General features: G+C 38.4%; 1 protein-coding gene across 4 annotated transcripts in view; it reads right to left on the reverse strand.

The window, feature by feature from the left end:
- Positions 1-2,775: 2,775 nt before the first annotated feature.
- The window catches only part of LOC125265194 (NACHT and WD repeat domain-containing protein 2), a 75,688-nt gene continuing 58,138 nt past the window's right edge, over positions 2,776-20,325 (reverse strand). For all 4 annotated transcript variants that reach the window (XM_048185277.1, XM_048185276.1, XM_048185275.1 and 1 more), the window contains 3 exons: positions 18,643-18,793; positions 10,331-10,920; positions 2,776-8,776 (listed from right to left, as the gene is read on the reverse strand). In XM_048185277.1, the coding sequence (XP_048041234.1) occupies positions 4,871-8,776; positions 10,331-10,920; positions 18,643-18,793 (4,647 nt within the window). In that variant the 3' untranslated portion in view covers positions 2,776-4,870. The remainder of the gene's footprint in view (positions 8,777-10,330; positions 10,921-18,642; positions 18,794-20,325) is intronic.

Raw genomic sequence — 20,325 nt, forward strand, 5'->3', positions numbered from 1 at the left:
TGATATAGGGATATTTTTATGTAACTGTCAACGGAAGCTTCATGTAAATGAGTCACAAGTTTATTTCTGAGTATTATATTAAGTCAAAACTTCCTTGTTGTTGTTTCTCACATGTGTGGGGGTGTGTGTGTGTAATCATATAAGTGAGCTAAATCTGACAAAACCTTCTTCGGAATGTCCTCATTTGTAAAAACAGTTAAAATGCATAAAGTTTCCTGTTTGGTGACTGGCTGTAAAATGTAAAAATAGAATTATATGGAATGTACCCATTTGTATGTGTGTGTGTGTGTGTGTGTGAGAGAGAGAGAGAGAGAGAGAGAGAGAGAGAGAAGGTTTGGTTATACTTCTGAGGGCCAAAGGTTTGAAAATGTCCTCACAAATAGTGGAAGATGGTCTTGTCTTGAGGTCATTTCAAATGGTCCTGACTGTTTGAATTGCCCATAAATCAGCTGATCTCAACAGATTTGTGAGAGGGTTAATTTCAGATTTAGTAGAGAGAAAATATTGTCATCTGAATATTAAACAACAAAGTCAATGGAAAAGTCCTCACTATAATAAAAACATACATGTGTGTTCTTGGTGCTGTTTTCCCTGATTTTTTTTAAAGCTATGTATGTATGCTGTATTTTCGATGGCTAATAGTGTCTTTATTATCTAGAATGTATTTATTTAAAAAAGAAAAAAGAAAAAGAAAGATGTGTTCATGTGTTTTCTTCTGGTTGTATTGTAAATAATACATCAAAACACAAATTTGATTATCATTCAAAACAATGTCCATGTGACCATAGTGCATAGTCAGGATGACAACAGGACACACACTTTCACTCTCTTACATGGATGTGTTTACTCGTCTGCTCTGGTCTGTCAGTTTTTCCATTTATTTACTTAGCAGATCGAGTTACATCATTTTTAGACACACTTTGTTTTTTCTGTTTCATAAGGTCATGATCTTTCATATTTAATTCTGCAGGAGATCATAGCTGCAAGATACAATTTGATCCAATGAGCTGTACTGTAAAATATTTTACAGTAACACAACATGAAAGCGCTTGGGTGTACGCCATAAGTAAATGCCCCACACCTTTTTCAACCTCATTGTTCAAATGTTCTTGTCATGATAATAAATTTTATTATGAGTTTTGAATCATATTTCAATGTAGTCAGAGAGAGAATATTTGTAATTTAGAAAAATATTTGTCAACCCTTTGGAATGAATAAAAAGTCAATAAAAATGTAAGTGCAAAACAATGGGCATCTGTTTGACATGACATAAACTGCTTATTTTAGAATTTTTAACTTAGTGTCACATCCTGACCCTAATGAGGAAAAGTAATGTTAATGGAGATGCCCTGATTAATAAAAGAGTTCAGATCTTTTTATGGCATTGGTAAATGAAATATGAATGTTGTTTCTGAATGTTTTTCCCGCAAATTGTCAAATGTTCATGATTTACATAACCATCAGATCATATTTTAACAGACATTCATAAAAGAATGGGGTTGCTGGATTTTTCTGACAACTGTATATCAATCATATTGCTACAATCTAAATGACCAACTTCTAGTTCCTTTGTCCTAATCCAACACAAACCTCTCTTGCATCCAATTTCTTGGTGTGTATATATATATATATATATATATATATATATATATATACAGTCAAACCAAATATTATTCAGACATTTTTGATATATTTTTGCTAGTGGGTGCAGGAAGCAAAATAATGTAAACTGTGACATATTATACCCAAAAATTCTTCATACAGTGGACTATTAGTAAAATTGATACAAATCTGGAATCAAAAATTATTCAGACACTTTGACCTGACCATGTTTTGATTAAGTATTATCTGACATAATTAAGATTATTATTATTTTTTTTACAGTTTAACTCGGAGATCTTGTCATATTTTATTACCATTTTTTTAAACTATAATGAATAAACTGTATTTGTATATGTATATATGTGTTACAACTACTTTAAGAGTAAATTTGCACATATATGGTACAAAATGAAGACTGTAAGACTGCACTAGGAAAGTAGTCGAACCAGGAAATAGGAGCAGAAATGGGAGGATGATCAGAATATACTTGGTAGGCTATATTTAGTAGTACAAATATTGACTATTTGATGACAATTGTTCAGTCACAGTGACTTCCTGGGGAGAGATGACTAAGAGCGTCTATGCTGTGACGAGTTTATGTAAAAAAGGGAGCGCATTTGTTTTTCCCTCATACACAATGTTGATATGCCAGTTCCATAGTCATCACGACAGGGGGCAGATGCCACCGAGGGTTCGGTTTCCATAGAGACCACACACCAGCATTCCTGGCTTGATCTACAATTTGTTTACGGTGATGTTTGTGTGTTGGAGCCTGCACTGCTGCACACGTGTGCGAGACGAGAGAATCCAGGTGTGCGCAAGCAGTAATTGAAATATTGATATGGTATAGCACCTGCCAACTGTTTGGAAAACGTTTAACACACTTGTTTGCGCACTGCACAGGGGAGTAAAACTATTATCAGCCAAATTCATTCAGCATCTGATTGTGCCATGTAGGAAATCTTTCAAACAAAGCGTTCCTCATGTAAACAATGTGCCTCATGAGGGATCAGTGTGATATAAAAGTTAAATAAAGAAAGATTAGTTTCAGCTGGATAACAAAAGGTATAATAGCTTTGGAAGTTTTTGAAAAATGAAGTAGGCTACTTTTACATAAACAGCTCTGACCTCTGTCTCATATTTTCTTTCCAAAATACACCCAAATAAAAGTAATGAGATTTTAGAGGCAGAAAGAAAACCATTTTATTACATTAAAATGTTCCATACAAACAATGCATACACACTAAGTCATATTGCTTTCAGACACATTTTTTTTCTATATATTTTTCCCCAGAATACTTCAACAACTTTGTAACAAAATGTAAGTACAACATTTATGAAAATATATATCTCTAAACAGGGATCTTCAATCTTGACAATACAAATAATACAATAAACACATTCGGTACCAGTATGTGAACTATGTTTTGCAAACATGTAGTTAAAAGTCATTCAAGTTACATAACATATAATATACTGTTCAACTGCTCTCATATCGACACATTCAAATATACTCTAAAACTGGCATTCCAATATAATATTGATGGACTTTCTCAATATCTTAGCAAAGATAATGCATGTTCTTTTTTGTAGTTATGCTAGAAAACACAACAAAGCCAGAAAAGTCCATAAAAGTAACGAATAGGTCACAACACCATTTAACATTCTGAAAACGTAAACAAAAATAAATAAATAAAACTTTGGCAAATATTGTATGATATCTATGGGTTATAAACACTTTAGTGGGAGAGGGTAATCACACCTGAATACTGCTACAGGTTGTGGGTTGTGAATGGGCCAATGTGTCAGTATTTCCAGAGGTAAACATACAATTTGACGGAATAGCCCTTGAGTTATGGGGAAAAGAGTTTGAATGGGGCATGGCTGATCGTTTTATTGAAACTACTTCCTTTTGAAACATGCCAGAGAACTGAAGGCAAAAATCGTATAGTTAGCATTCGTGACACGCCTATTAAAAGTCAACCTCGGTGAACAACCCGTTTAAAATAAAGTGCAACCACCAAACACTGCCTTGGCAAACACCATTTATAAATCAACTTTGTTTATGATAATAGTCTATTCGTAAATATCTCTAAGTCACCTATAACATGAAAGTACAAAGTATTATTTTTTTCAAGCACACATTCAACCTTTACCTCACAAAGAACATGAGCTAACAATTACAAATACACGTTTGTATAAGAACTGTTAAGGCGTAGATACTCTTGGTGAGATGCTACACGTGACTATTCAATAGTGGTTTAGTCCTCAAATCAAAATTCGACATTTGTAGCTTGGTACAGCTGTACCGTCATTTGATACAATGAGTTACACATTCTTTAAAAGTAATGCCATTGAAAGTGTTGATATCATGGCAATTGCCACACATGGACTTTCATTTTCACTCTGGTCACAGAAAGTCTAGAATGCATTCTGAATTTACTAAGAAGCTCATAATGACTCCAGACTATACTCTGAATACTGAAATATGCTTTCCAATGATCCTCATTTAGATGCTGTAATTCCAAATTAACCAAATTTGCATTCATTGTATGCTGAATGTTTATCGTAATGATGAATATTTGTATCAAGGTATTTTTGTTTATAAATTCCCTGCAATTTTTTCTTTATCAGTTTCTGTAACAAAGAAAAAGTTAAAATCCAGGCACTCACTTTGATTGCATTTAGCACAACATAACATTTTTTAAGTAGTTGCACAAACTGCAGCAGCCAAAATAGATATGTACACATATGTACATAAGTTTCCATTTTAGTACAGTACCAGAGGACGTTAATAAACAGACACAAATTAACATTTTCAAAAAAAGAAAGAAAGAAAAAAAAAGGCAGCAACACTTATATGGCTACAAATGTATTACATTTCTCTATGCTTCTGTATAAAGTGACATTATGGCTTGATTTGACTAAACTCATACAAAATCTGAACTATATGGCCACATTGGCATACACATGAGAAGGAAGAACATATCATAAAGCCGACTGGACTGGCCTTTGCAATGAATGGCATTTGATTAATTTGTACCTTAATATGATATTGAATTCAGCGTGACAGTAAGTTGATGATGGATAAGACAAATCAAGGTGACTGATTGCAGCTTAAGTGCAGCTTAATAGCAATTGGCCAGTTGCTGTTGTTACCCAGAGAACTGATCTGTGCAGCTGAATCAAAGTTGCTGTAAACAATAATCACCTGTATCCAAACCTGGCCTTGTTCCTTTATGCCCATAATGTCCTACAGAGGGCGCTCTCATTGCAGCAGTTCAGTTTTCTTTGTGGGTGTTGTGGTCTCTGGCTCCCCACTGTCAGACACATTGATAGGACTGTCCCGAGAGAAAACCTCAGTGGATTCTCTCCACACACAGTCAGCAATGGTCTTGAAGGCATTGGTGCTACACTTGGGTCGTACTTTCTGCGAGGCATTGTTAACAATTTGCCGACTGTTTGAGGTGGCGATTTTGATTTTAAGAGCAGCATCCACACGGTCTACAACTGTGTAGGTGCCAATGCTGCCATCCTCAAATCCCACAATGATGTTAAGAGCTCGCTGTGATAGGCACAGATAGGTCGGTGTTTTGTAGAGGGAACAGGTCCCGATGCTCTTACCGTCCGCCAGTCTCATGACAATCAGACTTGAAACCACACCTGCATCATCATCTTCATCACAATTCCGGAAACAGATGTACACTAAGTAGCGTCCATCCCGTGAGAGCTTTTGCCGCCATATTATGCCAGCAGCATGGACCAGACGCAGTTTGCCACTGTGCAGGTCTAGGACATTTATGTTCTCATCACCTTTTGACACAATACCCAACTTTCCATTGGGTGATATTTGGAAATCTTCCAGGTTCTTTAAGAAGTTGCTGGGCAGCTGCACCCGCCTACACACAGACTCATCGGCGACACTCCAGATGAAAACAGTTTCGGTGGAGGTGATGAAGACGACATAATCTGGACTGTCAGGGATTAACTTGAAGTTAACAATTGAGATCCCATCATCACAGATAAATTTTTTGGAAACACTTCCTGACCACAAGCTAACAGCCAACAGCTTATTCTTGTTGGCGCCCACAAGGAATGTGTTTGCTGTGGTAATGAGGGCATGCTGGAGTGTTACCAGAATGTTGCACACCTTGTGACCAGTGGCGAGCCTCCAAACACGAGAGGCGTTCTGCTCGCAGAGGGACACAACAAACTGATCATTGTGCGTGATCAGAAGCTGCGAGATCCTCTGGCCATTGATACGGAATATATTCTCACCTGTGGTCGTATGCCAGATGTACTGACTACTTTTATCATCAGATGTCACCATTAGGTCACCTGATGTCGTCAAGACGCAGTTCTCGACGAGTCCTTCATGCTTGAACACCATCTCAATGAAACCTGTGCTGTAGTTCCACTTGTGAATGACCTCTGACCCGTCCGTGGTGTATACAAAATCCTCTCGACCAGAGAGCTGCAGGCTTTGGATAGGTTTTCCAGTTTTATCAATGTTCGACATGGCTGTTATAATGTCGATGTCCCACACAGAAAGCACGCCACTGCTGGCCACAGACAGCAGCAAGTTATGGTGTGTTGATTTGATCAGCTTTACAATGGCTCCGGATATCTCTATCAAGCTGGCCATGCACTGCCCACTGTCTCTCCTCCACACAAATATGGATGATGTGTTTTCCATGGAGGCTATTATACTTTGGCTATTCTTGGAGAGAACAGCCGCTACAAACTTTTCAGTTCGCTTGGCCTTGAACTTCTCTGCCATCTTCCAAATCTTGGTGTCCAGCACCTCAATGCTTCTCGCTTTGCAGATGAGGATGGATCGCTGATCCTCTGAGAGCTCTATTCCCACCACCTCACTCTCATCTCCTCTGCAGTCATAATCCTCCATTAGCTTGGGATTTATGATATCTTTGGTGTTCCACACAGAGAGACTGCCCTCATTGTCGATCATCACCATTTGATTGATTGTGTCTAGAATCAGGATTGACTTAACAAAACCACCAGAGAATTCAGAAGTCATTGTGGCAAGCTTGTCCCCACTACCAAGGTGGAATATGGTGGTCGTGTTGAGATACTGTCCACAGAAAGCATACAATCCATCTGGGGAACACTGGACACAGGTTACCTCATACCAACAATGGAATTGATACAACGGCCAGCCATAGAGCAAATCAATCACATTGACGTCTTTGCTTGCCTCCAACCAAGCTAAGGCATGGTGGCTGGACAAGGTGAATCCATTGATGAAAGCCACCCCGCCAGTGATGCCACAGTGCTTGGACCCTTTTACCTCGACCTCAGACAACAAACAGGACTTGTGGTTATCGTAAATGAGCAGTGTATTTTTTGTAGTGGCCACTACCAGATACTTCTCATCTGTGGTTAATCTGATGCCAAGAACAACTGACCTTGCTGTGTCTATCTGTCTTAGCAGCTGTCTACTCTCAACATCCCACGTGCTGACGGATCCATCCTCGAGGGCTGCAATGACTATGTTTGGAGCTAATGTAGGCAGAATCTCCACAATTTGCATGTAGCTAGAACAGAGTGGTAATCTCTCAGGACTGTAAGTGACATCCATGGAAGAATGCAGTGGCACAATGGAGCAGTATTTAGGACCGTCCTTGTCACACTCAAGAAGTAGGTGTCTGAGCTTGGGAAGGGATGTGACAACCGGAAGGAGCCTTTGCTGTAGCTCAGCAGAAAGTGATGCAGGATTCTTTGTCACTTTGAGCTTTATACTGCGGAGTGTGGTTGCGAGAAACTTTAGCTCCTTTTCTTGTGTATAGCTGTAAGCTAGGTCAATGTCTGACAGGGCCTTGTCAAACTGCCCTATCTTTATCATAGTGTAGAGCCAGCTAAAGTTCATGATGACACCATACATGAGATCATCTGTTCGGCCGCTCCTTGTCAGGTGGTATGTGAGCTCCGTCATCTTTCTGTGGTTAACAAAGAAGATGTCCGGCTCCAGCAGGTTACACTGGAACACCCAGGGTTGTTCGGGTGTTTGCCTGTCATAAGAGTGCTTGTCAGCAGAAGCTTTGTCATGGCCATGAAGGCTCGGTTGGTGATGAGGGTTTCGATGCTGGGAGATATTCAGTGAAGCAAAATGATTATTGTCGCAGTGGAATATCTTCTTTCTACCACCTGCCCATGCCCCAAGGAAGTATTCAGCCAAAAGGCTATGCATTTGATGCACATCTTCTTCATTACTGAGGTATAGCTTCTGTGCTATGAGATGCAGATGGCGATTTGCCCACACCATTAGTGTTACATTACGGACTTGACGCTCCACTAAATAACCTTCAAGTTCTTCTTTTAGCCGGGCTATGAAATCATAAGAAATGCGTAGCGGGCTTTTAAGATTAGAGCTCACCATGATGTCCCCAAGGACACTGTTGTCCAAAGATAAAATATCCTCTAGCTCCAGCTCTGTCAGGCCTGCTCGTGCCATCGTGATGTAGCCCAGTGCCCTAATGACAAAGTGTGAGCCAAGCTTATTTTCAATAGAGTAGAAAAGCTGCTCAATGCTTTCGTGCACTGTGGAACACAACGATTTGTCATCCACATCCTTGTGCGACCGCCAGTGAACTACCTCTCGGTAGATGAGATTGACAAACATGGGCAGTGTACATTTAGCCATTGCCTCATTTACATATATCTGTTGGCCGGAGGTCACCTTCCTTTTGACACCCAGAAGCTGCTGTTTGAGTGTTTGACTGCAAGCTTTGCGATCTCTTTGCATCAATTCAACATAGCCATCCTCCTCATGTATCAGGCAACGTAGTTTTTGCAGTATCCCATGCTTGTTGGGCAGGGTGGACACTACAATTCGGACTGTACGTGGTAGGTGGACAGGCAGCCACCACAGCTTTCGGGCCTCGTCAACATCTGACAACTGCTCCAAGGCATCCAGAATGATGACAAGAGGTCGGTGGAACGATGACTCCCCAAGCAAATTCACCAGCAGTTCCCTCATCTCCTGGATCTTGTTTGGCAAGAAATGGATCAAGCACCGATAGTTGATGGCAATCTGCTCACAGATGCTTTGTAGCAGGGTGCGGAGGTCAGTAGAGAAGTCAGTGGAGCCGATGAATCTGACAATGACCACTGGGTCTGTTTCTGGTCCCATCTCTTTCTGTAGCCACGAATAGGCCTAAACAAATGAAAATGAAACAGAAGCTCAGAAATACAGCATTCATGTACAGTTTACTGAATGTTCTCCAGTATGTTAAGTCATATAATATTTACAATTAGGATATATACAATTAGGAAAAGCTCAAGATGTTATTTTGTGCAAAACTGATCATTTTAGTTTCAGTAACTTGGTCATTTGAAAATAGATATGATCTACATAAAATGCAACTACTGTGTACATTATTAATTAATGTTTAACAGGATGCTGTGTCCTGTTCTTATAAAAGCACATGTGGGTAAAAATCCAGGAACTGCTGTGACCTATAAATATGACTTTAGCAAACATAACTTGAGTGACTCCATCCATTATTTAGTAGATCCACTGTACACTAACCTTAACAACTGAGGACGGAAAACCAAGATGAATGACTGTATAGCAAATAATCAAATGTGCTCAACAGCAATAGAGTCAGCACTGGATTTCTTGTGCCAAGGATTTTCTAAATCAGTTTGAATTGTTCCCTCATCCTTAGCACAATACCACTTTCTGTGACATGGTTAAAGGGTGCCCCCAGCTGTGATTCAGGGAAACATGAAATATTATTTATCTCTGTCTGGAGAGGCTGACAACTAATGATAAAACGCTTTTCCAAAGCCACCATTTTCAAGAGGACTGTGCATTTGTGTGATTAGCCAAGGGGAGTATGTGTGTTCAGATTGCTGCTTGAATGCATCACTGTGCTCATATTGGCTGCATGATTCTTAGTACAGTACTGCCCTGACATGGGCAGTGTAAAACATGCTAGCTGTGCCAAACATGAGATCATGCTAAGTAATTGATTATAAAATGTGCACACAATGTGTAGCCATGTAAATTACATTTCATATATAAATATTTTAGAGTGTCTGTGTCTCTGTAGTGTGTATGTTACATAGAAGGACAGTGAGAGAGAGAGAACATAAGCAAGGACGAGGGAGTTAGTCAAGGTCCCCAGGCTCATCATCTGTGAACTAACATTAGAGGCTGAGGTCTATGACGGGTTGCCATGGGTGACGGGAAATGTCAACACTACCCTTCCTCCTTTGTTCCTCACCCCCAAACTTATCAACACAGTCGAGTCTGACCGTCAACGCTTGACACACCTACACCACTGATCTCCAAAAGCACTAAATATTGGCTGAAGCTGACAGATAGCAATAATTATATCTAATAATCATTATTAATTAAATTATAGCAGCGAATGTTTAAGCTTGTAAATGCAGTGATCTGTTTTTGGATTACTGTGTGCCTCCAGATACTCATGGGAATACAAAAAATCCTTTTACGGTTGACAAATTCATGTAACAGTAGCCCAAAATACCTTAATGTTAATTTGAATCTCATGCCATGACATCAGATATTAAGTCAGAGGAAGCATAGAACAGCTTTAGGCAAAATACAGGCATCCTGCAGCATTAATCTAACATGTGCTGGCATCCAGATGGCCTTAAAAAGCAGGTCAGTATGTTCACACTTGCTTTCTACACCCCCGCACACACATACATACACATGCATACTATACATGCTTTTCACCTGTTTTGCCACTTCAGCAAGTAACAAGGTCTTTCCAGTGCAGGGTCCTCCATACACCACTAGGGGAGTTATTCGACCACCTTTAGAGGGGTACAGGTACTCCTGGACTATGTCCAAAGCTTCACTCTTGTACACATAAAAAGATGAAAACGTCTTGCACAGTGACAGATGCTGTATGATTTCGTCATAGAGTGTATCTGTCTCTGTGTCAAAGTTCTGTTGGACCGTGGCCTGGATGATATCCACCATGTCTTCATAAAACTGTTTACACAGACCTTCGACGTAGTGGCTCTCTACTTCCTGCGAGTAGCCGAGTTTCATGTCACAGTGAGTGACCGACGAGTAGACTCGAAGATTGGACGCTGCCACCACCATCGGAATGAACTCATCTCTGACCTTCAGAAGACGCTCGTAGGCTTCCTGGTTTCTCATGACACGGTCGGCGCTCACAACGATGTCCATGTAGCGTGCCATCTCGGGGAGTTTAGCGAAACGGTCAAAGTTGGATATCTTCCGGATGTAACATACACATTTCTTGAGGAAGGCAGGGGTCTGTTTTCCTAATGCGAAATCCAGTTCATCCTCTAATGCTAAAAGACAGGAGAAAACAGAGAGAGCATAATAATTACCCAGTTCTGCACGACAGAATATTTTAGTTTCATTCATGGTTTTCATCTCTGCCACTACTTACTCCCAAAACACTTCAGTGGCACTTTCAGAAAACGCACTTAATTTGATGTCATGAGGTGTGCGCTTCCCCCACGTTTGCCAGTCTTTAGCAAATGATTAGATCCGTCTCTCTGAGCCGCCTTTAAGAAAAACAGTGATATGATCTCTTAATCCAGCCTTGCCTGGTTTTTATCAAAGACCTCCAAAGGCAGCATTCCAGTGATAGCCTGCCAACCTCGTCGGCTTAGTATCGCATACTTGCAGCTTGTTTTGTAAATGAGAAGAGAGAGGGATGCAAAGACGGCAAGTAAATGGTTGCAAATCCCCCAGGAAAGAGTTTCCTCATTTAAATCTCATATGCATTTTCCTCACACTCTGATATTAGTAATCAAAATAGAAAACATGTTAAAAAACCCATAGGGTTCAATTGCTTAAGGATTTTTTGGTCATACTTTATATTAGGTGTCTTTACCTACTATGTACTTACATCAAAAATAAGTACAATGTACTTATTGTGTTCATGTTGTATTGCAAAACACTTTTGCTGCTACTGAGGTGGTATACGGGTAAGGTTAGGGACAGGTATTTACCTGTAGATATACACTTAAGGGCAACACTGATTTGGCAAGTAAATTTCTATATTTATATACACAAAGTGCTTTTAATATGAGTACCATTCAAGTATATACAGCACTTATTCAAAATAAGTACTAAAGCTAAGTGCACCAATTGTATCATCGTATTTTATAAGATTATCATTCTGTAGAATGTGGTGTATTTCTTGAAGCTATAATAGTGGATGCATACTTCACTTATGAATCTCCATAGTAATTGGAGCAGTCAATGTGAATCCACTCTGCACAAGTTCTTTCCCCTCATTTATGAAAAATAGTGTTGTTACAGTTCAGATAGACATTCTGAATTTTCCTCCAATGCTAAACGGTGTTTTTGTGGGTCTCTTCATAAGGGCTTTTTTACCTCAAAAACCATCCTTGTGCTTATTGAACAGTTAGTTAAAAACTTCTTTTTAAAATATGTTATAATTTATACATTTAATGTAATACATTTAATACATACTAGATCAAATTACCACAAACTTGATCTTTTGTCATTACATGTCTAGTGTTACAAAATAAATGGACCAAGAGGAGACAGCGGCAATCTGATCTCAGACCAACATTACTGTCTTTTATTTTTGTTCTCAGAGATCACTTTCATTTTTTTTTTTTTTTTTTTTTTTTTTTTGAATACAGTGGGAGAGGTTTGCAAACCTGCAATGTGATACCTATTTCCAGTGATGCTTTTTTAATAAAGACCCACGAGATGCCGCATGCCACAGACATCAGAGAGGGCACACAAGCAGTTCAGGGAAACACTCACTGATGCTTTGAAGTCAGACAGAAGACCTCAGTTTTAATGAAAGGAAATGCCTCTCTTAGGGGAGCCTCTGAATGTGGTTGTTTCACATCTACTGCATGTTGAGATGAAGACTTAACTGTATCAGTGATTGAATTATAAGCCCATGCTCCCAGAATGACATAAAAGAGCGAGCAGTAAATCTGTTCTTTCTCCGGTGCCGACCCACTGTCTCTAATGTGGGGTATGGCGATGAGACTTAACTGTATCACTGAATATTGGATTAACCTGGATGAATTAAGTTAGCCTGATTAGATCTCCTCTTGTGCTGGCTAATGCAGGCGAATTTTAATTTAGTCACAATGACTTTCAAGAGCGGGATAAAAATAACATTTACATTCATTATGAGCTTTGAATGCAACCTCTCCCTGAAACAATAAAACTATAAACTATGACTCTGTTGCATGATTCAGCCTTTTTAATTATACATGTAATTCTATAGACAAGCAACCTAAATGTTAAGCATCAAACACCACTGAAGCGTTCAAAGCAAAATTGTGCCTTACAAGACTCTGATTTCCTTGATGTGGCTGGCTGGTGGTTGGAAACTGCTTCACACATTGTGTTGTACACAAATCACACACACACACACACGCACACATTTTATGGGGACTTTCCATAGATGTAATGATTTTTATACTGTACAAACAGTTTATTCTATTCCCTACCCCTAAACACAACCCACACAGAAAACTTTCTGCATTTTTATATTTTCAAAAACATAATTTATGATTTATAAGCCGTTTTGGGGACCAAAAACATGTCTCCACAAGGTCAAACACTTCAGGTATTACTATCCGTTGTGGGGACATTTGGTCCCCATAATGTAGGGTTTACCAGGACCACACACACACACACACACACACACACACACACACACACACACACACACACACACACACACACACACAAATCCCAATATTGTCTATTTTTGCTTATTTCATCATGAAAATGGTTTCAAACAAACCACAGCAGAACTGCGTCTCTGAGTAACACAAGCAGTGTTTCATTAATTAAAAAGTGCTGGCTAATGCTAATCGTAAATTCTTAAATTCTCTAAGATTATTATTCACGTCAGCACAAATGATGTTCGACTGACATGAGATATTGCTTTATAACAGCTTTAACAAAAAATATACACAAACATTATTCTGATAAGAGTGTTTGTTTTCCAACAACAATAATTTAGCCAAAGTAGAACTTTTATTTTAAATAAATGTTAATTTATTACAACTTCAATGTGATATGTTACCATGCTTAACACTGAGAATTTGAATAATTGTAATGTGATGATCAGGTGCAGATATCTAAATCAGAGAATATCATCGGTCGTTTGGTGGGTGGATGATTTATTTTTAACAGTGGATTCAGGTACAAGTCAATGCACAGACTTTTTCTTTGTTCAGTTTTCACACTGAAGATGGGTTGGAACTCTTCATTTTAAATTTTCAAAGTTCACCAGATTAATGAATTATTCTTTAAAATGTACAAAATTTTGTTATGGGGAAGCATGCCTCTGGACCCCCCTAGGCAGACCAACAATTTTACCACCTCTGCCAAAAATAAATTTTTCTACTCTTTAAACCAATAAATAAAAATGTTAAAGGTACAACGACCCCCCAACATTCTAAACTCTATTGGAGTTAGACAACACGTGTCAGGACCCACTCACTGTCGTAATTATTCTTTAGATCTAATATTGTCACATGGAATTGATATCGATGCCGTTGAAATTCTGCAGCAGAGCGATGACATCTCAGATCATTATTTAGTCTCGTGTATACTACATTTAGCCAAGGCTGCAAAACTGCCACCCTGCCACTAAAGACTGCTTTATAAAAAGTCTTCCTGATCAGTTTCATTGCTTTAGCTTACCAGATAGCTTAGAAGACCTCGATGTTGCAACAGAAACTATTCACTATGTCTTTTCCAGCACATTAGACTCAGTTGCTCCTCTGTGCTTAAAGATTAAGGAAACTAATCCAATGCCATGGTACAACGAGCACACTCGGGCTCTTAAGAGAGCTGCCAGAAAAATGGAGCGCAGCTGGAAGAAAACAAAACTAGACGTTTTTCGCATTTCGTGGAGAGAGAGAATGATTGAGTACAGAAAGGCCTTAAAACTGCTAGATCTGCTTATTTCTCAAATCTTTTAGAAGAAAATAAACACGACCCTAGGTATTTATTTGATACAGTGGCTAAATTAACGAGAAATAGAGCTTCAACTTCTGATGTTTCCAAACAGCACAGCAGTAATGACTTTATGACTTTATGAACTTCTTTACTTGCAAGATTGACAATATTAGAGAGAAAATTATAACCATGCAACTCTCTACTACAGTATTGCGTCAGACAGTGCACTGTAGTGTCCCTGAGGAAAAATTCCATGAATTCATTGCTTGTTTAGGTCATGAAGAATTGTCTAAACTTGTTAAATCATTAAAATCAACATGTATGTTAGACCCTATACTGACTAAGCTATTGAAAGAGATGCTTCCAGAGGTCATAGATCCTCTTCTTAATATTGTTCATTCATCTTTATCACTAGGATACGTACCAAAAACTTTTAAGCTGGCTATTATTAAACCTCTTATTAAAAAATCACAACTTGATCCTAGAGAATTAGTCAATTACAGGCCGATCTTGAATCTACCTTTACTTTAAAAAATAGTAGAAAAGGCAGTATCATCGCAACTACGTTCCTTCTTGGAAAGAAATGGTGTCTGTGAGGATTTCCAGTCAGGATTTAGACCGTACCAGAGTACTAAGACTGCTCTCATTAGAGCTACTAATGATGTGCTCTTATCATCAGATCGTGGTTGTATCTCTCTATTAGTGTTACTAGATCTCAGTGCTGCTTTTGACACCATCGACCACAATATTCTTTTGAATAGACTTGAAAATTATGTTGGCATTAGTGGAATTGCATTGGCATGGTTCAAATCTTACTTATCTGAACGTTATCAGTTTGTAGTCGTAAACAAAGAGATGTCATATCGATCACAAGTTCAATATGGAGTACCGCAAGGTTCAGTACTAGGACCGTTGCTGTTCACCTTGTACATGCTACCCTTGGGAGATATCATTAGGAAGCATGGCGTTAGTTTTCACTGTTACGCTGATGATACTCAGATCTATGTTTCGTCAAGCCCTGACGAAAATTACCAATTCACAAAATTAACGGAATGCATAGCTGATATAAAAAAATTGGATGACCAGTAATTTCTTACTACTAAATTCAGAAAAAAAAAAGAGATTCTAATTTTTTCTTCACGTAATAACCTAGAATACTGTCTAACACTTGATGGCTGGTTAAGTCTTTGTCATCAGTTAGGAACCTGGGTGTGATCTTTGATACCAATCCTTCATTTGAAAGCCATGTTTCTAGCATCTGTAAAACTGCATTCTTCCATCTTAAAAATATATCTAAACTACAACATATGCTCTCAATGACAAATGCGGAACAGTTAGTTCATGCGTTCATGACCTCAAGGCTAGATTACAGTAACGCTCTACTGGGTGGTTGTTCCGCTCGCCTGTTAAACAAACTACAGCTGGTCCAAAACGCAGCAGCTAGAGTTCTTACTAGAACCAGGAAGTATGACCATATTAGATCCTTTTACTATTTAGCACCTAAACTTTGGAACAGTCTTCCTATCGCTGTTCGGGAAGCAGACACACTCTGTCAGTTTAAAGACTAAAAACACATCTGTTTAAACTTGCATACACATAACACATTATCTACTTCTATAATTCAATTCATGCAAATTCTTAGGCTGCATAGATTAGGTCAGCCGGAACCGGGAACACTCCCCATAACACCTGATGTACTCGTTACATCATAAGAAGAATGGCGTCTACACTAATATTAGTCTCTCTCTGTTTATCCTGAGGTTTGCCACAGCCTGCCAGATCTAGGCAGTATCCAGATGAGATGAAGGACCTGCATCTAGACATGATGATAACGCAGCCCTGAAGTCTCAACTAAACTATTTATGATTGCTAGGACACATTTCTAAATACCTAGGTCATTTTTTTAAAGCTCTTCACACAGTTCTAATAACCAATATTCAACTTGTCATAGCAGTTAATTTTAAATTCAGAATGCACTAAGACTACCAAAACACTTCATACATTTCTCAAATCAACTTATTCTTATATCAACTTATAACACTAGCAAAGGTTGTTACCGAACAAACACAATTTGTCATTTATAAAGCAACAACCTAAAAAACTCTAACAATAAGTAGCATTATACAATGTTCTCTTATGTAAAATGTCTTTACAGAATCAAGAATGATATTCTCTACTGTTTAGAATTTACTGCAGTATGTTACATGGTCCATGTTTACAGTACAAAATTATATATATTTCAATATGGCATTACTGTAGAAATCTAGCATCTTATTGCTTGTATATAGCTTTTAAACTTAAGTTTAACAGTTTTGAAAGAGTATGTAAACGTGCAAATTGGCCTGTAGGTACGTATAGTTTTGGTGGTGGTTGTCTAAGTGAGAAAAGAACTGATGTAATTTGAAAGATGTAGTCATTGAATGCATTTTGTGCCAAAGCAATGATAAATGATCCACAGATTAGCTCACAGACTGCTGTTGTGCTCACTGTGTGAAGAATTTTGAAAAAGTGGCCTAAGAATTGAGAAATGTGTCCTAGCAATTGTGAAAGACTGTAAAAGTAAGGATTTGACATAAAAGATGATGAAAAAATTGAACAGGCCTTAAAGGATTTGTTCACTTCTGATCGGTCATTTTGTAAAAAAAAAAAAAAAAAAATGTACATGCTTTATAAACACAAATGATCACCTCGCAAGTGCTTCCGCCAGACCGCCTTTCATATTCTTCAAAAAGCTTACGCTGTATGTCCTACACCTTCCATATTCAACTTACAGAAAAAACGGAACTGGCGCCACATTCATTACGTAATTTGAATAGGGAAGGTGTAGGACATACAGCGTAAGCTTTTTGAAGAATACGGAAGGCGGTCTGGCGGAAGCACTTGCGAGGAAATTTTTATTTGAAAGTGAACTAATCCTTTAAGTGATTGTATAAGCATATGTATAAAATCTTTATGTGATTGGCTTTTTAAACTGCTATGCCCAGTCAGAGCAGCATAACACCATCACTATGACAACACTCTCAATTCTAACATAGTGACATTGACATATCTCAGGTAGCTAATTATTTAGTGCCGTTAGCAAATGTCGGAAGAGAATGGCCTGTTCCAAATTGTCAATGTTGACAGTGACAGTAAAGATGACTGATAAACAAGTATGCATTTATTCTCCCCAACTGAAGCACTAAATCAGCAAGAAGGTGGTGTTAAGGCCGTGTGTCCACCAGAGTGTTTTTTCCAGCGACTAGCGTACTTTTTCAATTGTTTTCAATGGGAACGCCACGTTTTTTAAATGCCAGGAGCGTAATGAGCGTAATCTTTTTCACACTCAAGCGCTGAGAGCTCGGCGTTTTTTACCGGTCGCCTCGAGTTGAAGAATGTTCAACTTTGAGTAAAATGCTGCGCTCATCACTGTCACTTTTTAGCCAGCCGTCCAATCAGAGTTGAGGAGGGGCGGGACAAATACAACACCGACCAACTGTCACAACATTCTTGCTGTATAACGACATCAAGCAGAGAACGAAACAAAATGAATGAGAAATTAATATTGCTGGTCTCCGAACATACGTAGCAAGTAATTACACATTGTGTCAACATTTTTAGTCTGAAACAAATTACCTGCAAAATCAGTTACAAGTAACAGTGCCGCGGATATTCCGTATCATAGCAACGAAGCGTCTCAACGGGAAAAAAAGCGCCTAGCGTTTTCAGCTGACTAAAAACATTTTGGTGGACACACGGCCTAAGAGTGGTAACATTAAACGCCAAGATGAATCAAAACACATTTTAAGCAAAACTACTCATAGAACATGGAGGTTATTAAGAAAAACTTAACCAGAGAATAATATTGAGTATCAAGTTGAATTATAGTCATGAGTCTGTGGACCTTCATCTCAGTGAAAAATGTGTGACTTAAATTGAGTATCCCTGGTATATATATTTACATGTACTGTCAATGTTCAAACTTATAGAAGTTGCAATGTACTGCAAAACACATTCCAAACCCACTCAGGCATTTAAAGCCATGCATGTACAATAACCATAGACATTTATTAGCTGTGAGCTCAGTCATAACTGTAACTATAACTAGAGTTTACCCGAGCAGAGAAATTTCTTGGCTTGATCGCTCTTCATGGTCCCCTTCTCCTGTAGTTGTAAAACAGAGGTTCTGAAGATCCTCTTGATTTCCTCTGAGACTGCCCTCCATGCCTTGTCGTTCTTTGATTTTGCTACGCTGCTTGACTCCATCTGTAGGGTAAAAGCACATATGGAGTCATCGAATTATTTAAGGTTCCATTGTTTGGATTTTGTCCATTTAAACCAACAAAAAAAGAAAACCCACATCATATCCCATTGCTTGATGGGAAAGTGGCTTCTCTGTGATGCTGTGCTTCATACATCACTACAGTACTGACAATAGACAATGGATATTTTTTTGTCTGCAAATTTCACTAACACGACCGTACCTTAATAGTCACTAATATAATATTCGCACTGTTCTATACCAAGTCAAATCAGTTAAACATTGTGTGCCAAGAACATGACTGTAAATTGAATAGTTACTTTTCTATTTTTAATTAATTAATTAATTATAGCCTATTTATATGCTTGTTAAAATCGACAGACAAATCGAGGGAGAGAGGAGGGGTAGCGGCATCAGGACGTAAAACAGGCCCGAATCAAACCTGAAACTGCTGTGCCACAATTCCTACATTATTTTAGTATGTATGAATAACTAATTGAATTCTGGATTCCGGTATCAGTCACTTCGAGTTACTTTAGCTACACAAAAACAGTCCGTCATGGTGCTTGATACTGCAAACTTGTCATTTGTTGTATTTATAGTTCATATTCATATACAAATTAGTTTGTAGCACAAATAAATTTACAGTTTACTGCACATTGTTATTCTTGTAGTTATAGCAGCTATATAGGAATTAGCTTACTTTCGCATTGAATGATGCAGTTGAATTTGATACGTATTTAAAAAAAAAAAAAGGTTTTGATTTTATCATTTTATAATGATAAAATGATAAAATCAAAACTATAGCTAGCTGTTTTATAAATATTTATAGCCAAGTACAGTATAACAAGAAAAAAAAAAAAAAAACATTTCCATGAAATTTTTTTTAGAAATCAAAATTTTTAAAGTTCCTAATATTTCCATGATCACAGGAACCCGATGTAATGTAGGAGGATGTCAAAAAGTGTTCCAATTTACCAGAGTTCACACAACAATACAAATTGCTCTGTCTGCCTGAACAGAGAAAGTGAAAGCAGACACACTGTGTTACTGAAGTAATATTTTAGGAAGTGTTGTCATGAACCCAGTCACCTACCAGAGAGATAGAGGACAGAAACAGAGAGAGAGAGAGAGAGAGAGAGAGAGAGATCAGTGGGTGTTTTTGCTGAGTGCAGGTAGAAACTCAGTCCCTGCTGCTTTTCTCATTTTAGTCCAACAGAGACCCTCAGCTTCACAGACGCTTTCTCAATTTGCAGCCACTCTGCGTTACAACCTGATTTATACACACACTATATGATCTGTGTGTGTGTGTGTGTGTGTGTGTGTGTGTGTGTGTGTGTGTGTGTGTGTGTGTGTGTGTGTGTGTGTGTGTGTGTGTGTGTGTGTGTGACAGAAAGTGAAACTGTCAGGAGTATGTTTGGTTCATTGTGATCTGGTTTGGTTCTGTTCCCGTTTGTCTGTGTTCCCTTTTCTTGTTTGTTTCCATGGTTTCTGATTAGTTACACACCTGTTTCTGTTCCAGTTAATTAGCTCACTC

The sequence above is a fragment of the Megalobrama amblycephala genome, linkage group LG3, assembly GCF_018812025.1.
Source record: "Megalobrama amblycephala isolate DHTTF-2021 linkage group LG3, ASM1881202v1, whole genome shotgun sequence".
NCBI classification, from domain to species: domain Eukaryota; kingdom Metazoa; phylum Chordata; class Actinopteri; order Cypriniformes; family Xenocyprididae; genus Megalobrama; species Megalobrama amblycephala.